Source organism: Camelus dromedarius, chromosome 10 (genome assembly GCF_036321535.1).
Source record: "Camelus dromedarius isolate mCamDro1 chromosome 10, mCamDro1.pat, whole genome shotgun sequence".
NCBI classification, from domain to species: Eukaryota; Metazoa; Chordata; class Mammalia; order Artiodactyla; family Camelidae; genus Camelus; species Camelus dromedarius.
This window is the reverse complement of record NC_087445.1, coordinates 67,878,399-67,883,737: the sequence shown is the minus strand read 5'-3', so window position 1 is coordinate 67,883,737 and position 5,339 is coordinate 67,878,399. Positions and strand designations below refer to the sequence as shown.

The 5,339-nt window shown below is 39.4% G+C and overlaps 1 protein-coding gene across 2 annotated transcripts; it reads right to left on the bottom strand.

Annotated features, from left to right (window-relative positions):
- Positions 1–249: 249 nt before the first annotated feature.
- Positions 250–2,202, bottom strand: LOC105092646 (olfactory receptor 1L4). 2 transcript variants are annotated; one of them, XM_064490877.1, is made up of 2 exons: positions 1,190–2,101; positions 250–416 (listed from the first exon to the last, which is right to left on the bottom strand). In XM_064490877.1, exons 1-2 carry the CDS (start codon positions 2,099–2,101, stop codon positions 252–254), a joined length of 1,077 nt encoding a protein of 358 aa, XP_064346947.1. In that variant the 3' UTR covers positions 250–251. The 2 variants fall into 2 exon arrangements, with proteins under 2 accessions (XP_064346947.1, XP_010982670.3); XM_010984368.3 differs by lacking the exon at positions 250–416 and having other exon boundaries at positions 1,169–2,202.
- Positions 2,203–5,339: the final 3,137 nt, after the last annotated feature.

The following is a 5,339-nucleotide window of genomic DNA, read 5'->3' as shown; positions in this document are numbered from 1 at the left end:
TGTATTTGTGTGTTATTAGGATTATGAGTGTTCATTGATGCAGTTCACCAAGTATTTCTGGCTCTTTATTTTACAGATACATCGTTTTATAGTGCCTTCTGGCTCCCTTGGGTTTGAGTGGGATCATGAGATTAGTTGTGGACAGTCAGTAGCGGTCAAAGTGGTGTGATTCACTTCTGGACAGAGTGTTTAACTGCCAGTGCAAAAACTTCAAGAGTCTTTTTAGCCTTTGACAGAGTGATAATTAACGTTTAATTAATGTTTACCATGGTGACTGCTCCATCAGCTATGGTGCCTGAGTGTTTTAACTGAGCAGCACTCTCTACTTTTCTATGGTGGATATGCAGTGTGAGTAAAGAATAAAGGTTTGGTTCTAAGGTCCCAGGAATTTCAGATTGTTTTTTTTTTCTCCCCACAGCATAACCTAGCTTACTCTGGCTGACACATGTTGCTTTTTATAGGATATAATGAGCATTTTAGTAAGAATCTGGCCACGTGGAGAAAAGAAGAATTAAGAAGGAAGGGAAGAGGGGTGGAGTGCTGAGAATTCACACAGTGATGATACTTTGGTGCTGGTGGGAGGAGTAAGTCAACTTCGTAGAGTCTTCTATTTTTCCCATCTTATTCCCCCTGCTCTCAAGTTATGCCTCATAGGGCTTTTCACTGTCTCTCAAACACATTCTGATGTTTATTGCATTTACCTGCTTGGATGGTTTCCACTGTCTGAAATACTCTATCCATTTCCTTGTTCTTTAGTTTTCATCCGTCAAAATTCAACCCATCTTTAAGGGCAGTTCAAGAAGTATTCCCAATACTCTAGGAAGCCCATACAATGTCTTTAAAAAATCTAGTAGGATTTGATAGTTCCTTGAGCACTGACCATTGTCAAGCTTATGGAGGAGTTACTTGGAGATAGCTTTTCCCTGTATGTGAATGCAGAAACTGTTTTCCTGATATCTGAATTCTTAACAGTAACAAGTGGGATCGAACATGTATCTGGTCAAGGTCATTGTAGAAGCAAGTGTTTTAGCTTCAAGGTCAATGTTCTTACTGAGATTTAACACCTCTTATAATCTCGTTGACTACCATGTGAAAAATGGGTAGGAAGGAAACTGTGATCATCTCTTAGGTCATCCCCCAGTGATGACAACCTGTCTTGTTGTTCTTTCTACGAGTGAATTCTGTCCCTTAATTTCCTCAAACCCCTCTTCATATCTTTGTTCCTCAGGCTGTAGATGAATGGGTTCAGCATGGGGGTCACTATTGTGTACATAACTGTGGCTACCCTGTCCTTCACCACTGAGTACATGGACAGGGGCCTAAAATAGACATAGATGACACTCCCATAGAACAAAACCACTACGGAGAGGTGGGAGCCACAGGTAGAGAAGGCCTTCCACTTCCCGGCTGCAGACGGGACTTTGAGCACAGTGATGATGATTCGCAGGTAGGAGAAGAGAATGCACAGGAAGGGAGTCACAATGACAGCCAGGGTCTCAGTCATGACCACAATCTGGTTGGAAGATGTGTCAGAGCAGGACAGCTTTAGCACAGGCTGGGTATCACAAAAGAAGTGCTTGATGACATGGGAGGCACAGAAAGACAGGTGGGACATGAGTACCACACGCAGCAGGGAGTGCAGGTGAGAGATGGTGCAAGAACCCAGCAGCATGAGGAGGCAACGCTGTGGGCTCATCACCACATCGTAATGGAAGGGGTTGCAGATGGCTATCAGCCGATCTATGGCCATTGAGGCCAGCAGGTAGCTGTCAGTATTCGCAAAGGCCATGAAGAAGTACATCTGGACCAGGCAGCCGATATAGGAGATAGACTTTGTGTCTGAGAGTAAGTTCACCAGCATCTTGGGCACAATGACTGTTGTAAAGCAGATGTCCATGAAGGACAGGCTGCTGAGAAAAAAGTACATAGGGGTGTGGAGCCGGGAGTCAGAGTGTATGGCCAGGATGATGAGTGCATTCCCCACCAGGGTGACCAGGTACATGGTGAGGAAGACAGCAAAGAGGGGCTTCTGCAGCTGAGGGTTGGAAGAGACGCCCAGGAGGATAAATCCCGAGGTGCTGCTGTAGTTCTGTGTCTCCATGTCCTTGACCTCGTCCCGGACGGGGTGTGGAGAAGCCATGGGAGAGATGTGAAGGGCAATTTGATCAAGAGGGCTTCTTCCCTAACCTCCAGCCTATAAAGAAAAGAATCCCACTGCTCTTTGTTAGGATATTTATTTCAAGCAGGGGGCAAAATCCAGCAAGTGGGAAGTTAAACAATTTCAAGCTGCTTCCTAAATGAGAAACTAAAGTTTTCCCATGTTATCTTAGGAACTTCTATGTAGCCTAACTTGTCTGAGTTATTCTCAGTTCTCTTTGGGAAGATTCATCTTAGACTGTTTCATGACCAACTCCCTAGCCACCCCCCCCCCCCCATTTTTCACCTTGTCATAGTGGAAGAGGCTGCTGGGTCCCACCTTGAATCAGGATGCCTTCATACAATAGTCCTCATGACTGAGGTCCTCGCGTCACAATTCTTTCCTACTCATATGTCCAGAGGTGGTGGTGGGTGGTGGTGGTGGTGGGCATGGGACCAAAATGAGCATCAGATTTAGTCAATGCTCCCTGGCCCCACAGAGTTCAGATGAGAATTTGTTATGTCTTCAGTGCAAATACTTGCTTAATGTTGATTTAAGCAGTTCTGTTTGGCTAACAATGATCTGGACACTTAAATTCTAAGTTTTTGGTTCAGGGATGCCACTGAAAATAGGAATACATTTGACCATTGAACAACATGGGTTTGAACCTTGGGGGGTCCACTTTTTTCAATAAATATGTAGTATAATTCTACATGATCCATGGGTTGGTTGAATTCGTGGATGTGGAACCCATGGGTATGGAGTGCCTGCTGACTGTGAAGTTACATGTGATTTTTTGACTGTGGGAAGGGTCAATGCCCTTTACCCCCATGTTGTTCAAGGGTCAACTGTACTACCAGGCATACCCTATGTTACTGAGTTTATTTCTTTAAATAAATAATATTTTTTGTGTTTGAAACTATGAAGTTCTCGTTCTAAACATTCAAATATTACAGGAATATAAAACTTGGAATGTAAGAGTCTCATTCTTACTAATATTATGCAAAGAGAAGGTGCAGATGGCCTCTGGTTACCTCTGTTGTGCTACATTGCTTGGATGGTAGTCTAAGCTATTGAAAAAGCAAAATGAATGAAATGGAGGCATAAATATCAGATAAAATGAAATTGTCATTCAAAAAAAAGTGATTTGGCTGTCTATGGAGAAAAATCCAAAATAACCATCTGAAAACTTTCAAAATCTATGAAGATTTCACCAGTGTCCTGATACAAGGTAGGTATACAAATATTAATGCTTTTCCTCTATTAGGAAAATGTAAAAAAGAAAGGAGTTTCAATTGACAATGGCATGAAAGTCCAAAATATAATTAGGAACAAACCCAAGAAGGGGAAAAAACAAGAGATGAGAAATAACTATCTGGAGAAACTATGGCAGAATAGAAAGGACGGTCTGAAAAGAAAGATTCAATGTTTTAAAATGTCCATTCTTAGTTTCCACGTATAAGTGATACCACACACAGCATTTGTATTCCTCTATCTGACTTCTTTCACTTAGCATAATGCCCTCTAGGTCCATCTATATTGTTGTGGTAGGATTTCCTTCTCTCCTACGACTGAATCTAGAAAAGACAAACTCTTAGAAACAGAGAGTAGATTGGTAGTTTCCAGGGGCTGAAGGGTGGAGGAAATGGGGTACAAATTTCCGGTTACAAGGCGAATAAGTTATGGGGATCTATGGTAGTGCAGTTAACAATGCTGTATTATATATTTGAACTTTGATAAAAGAGTACATTATTTTTTAAACTTTATTTTATTGACATGTAATTGGCATATGATGTTGTGTAAGTTAAGATGTAAAATGTGTTGATTTGATACATTTATATTTTGCAGGGTAGTTACCAGCATAGCATTAGCTAACACCTCTATCACCTCACATAATTATCATTTCTTTTTTTGTGGTGGGATCAAAATTAAGATCAAGTCTCTTAGCTACTTTTGAAGTGCATGTATAATTTAGTATTGCTGTCTGTAATTGCTATGCTGTGTATTAAATCTCCAGCACTTACTGATCTAATGATTGCAATTTTGCACTCTTATGCAACATTTTCCAAATTCCCACAACTCCCACCCCCGGTGACCTCTCTTTTCTTACGAGAGTAGATCTTGATATTGTCACCACACACACATACACAAAGGTAATTGTGTGAGATGGTGGAGGTGTTAACTAACCCTACTGTGGCAATCATTTTGAAATTAATATGTGTATCAAATCATCACATTGTACACCTTAAGTTTACAGTATGTTACATGCCAATTGTGTCTCTATGAATCTGGAAAAAAGCCAATTCTCAAATTAATAAAATGCAATTCACCTATAATAACACCCAAAGGGAATTTTTAATGGGACTTGAGAAGGTCATTCTGAAATTCATCTAGATGAGTAAATGGCTAAGGAAAGACAAGATAATTTTGAAAAAAAATTGGAAAAATTACAGAGAACTTTTCGAACTGAAAATCAAACATGTGATAATGAAAATCAATAAGGTAACGGTTAACACAGAGAAAAACCAATCAATGGATCAAAATGAAGAATTCTGTATACCTGTATTTATGCATGTATATAAAAATCTAGATCTATATGGAACTTAACATATAATAAAGATTTTTTCATATTAATGGAGAAAAGATGGACTATTAAGTGCCATTTATGACAGCTGGATGAACATTTGGAAAAAATAAGGCTAGATTTCTATCTAACCTGCAGATAGAAATTAAACCCATATGAACAAATGAATTATATAAATGTAAAAAAACCCAAGCCATAAAATATATTGGCCAAAAAAAAAAGTAGCATATTTTATTGGTCTCAGGATAAGGATGCCATTCTAAGCAAGAAATAAAATGTGGAGGCATGAATGACAAAGTACTGTACTCATAAATGTGAAAATTACACCCAAAGAGACCATACAGAAAGCTAAAATATAAACTACTGACTCAAAGGAAATATCTGCAACACATTTAGCAAAGAAAACGTATGAGAAGATGTTCAACCTAATTGGTAATTAGAAAATGTAAATTAGACTAAAGTACAATTATCCATAAATTTCTGGGGACAATTTCCAAAAGGAAAAAGACCTTCACATACCTGGTCATGAGAGGATAATCAGTACAAGCCTTTTGGGAGTCTCTATCAGATTTGAAAATCTGCACTTCCTTATCCAATAATACCGTTTGTAGAAATCTA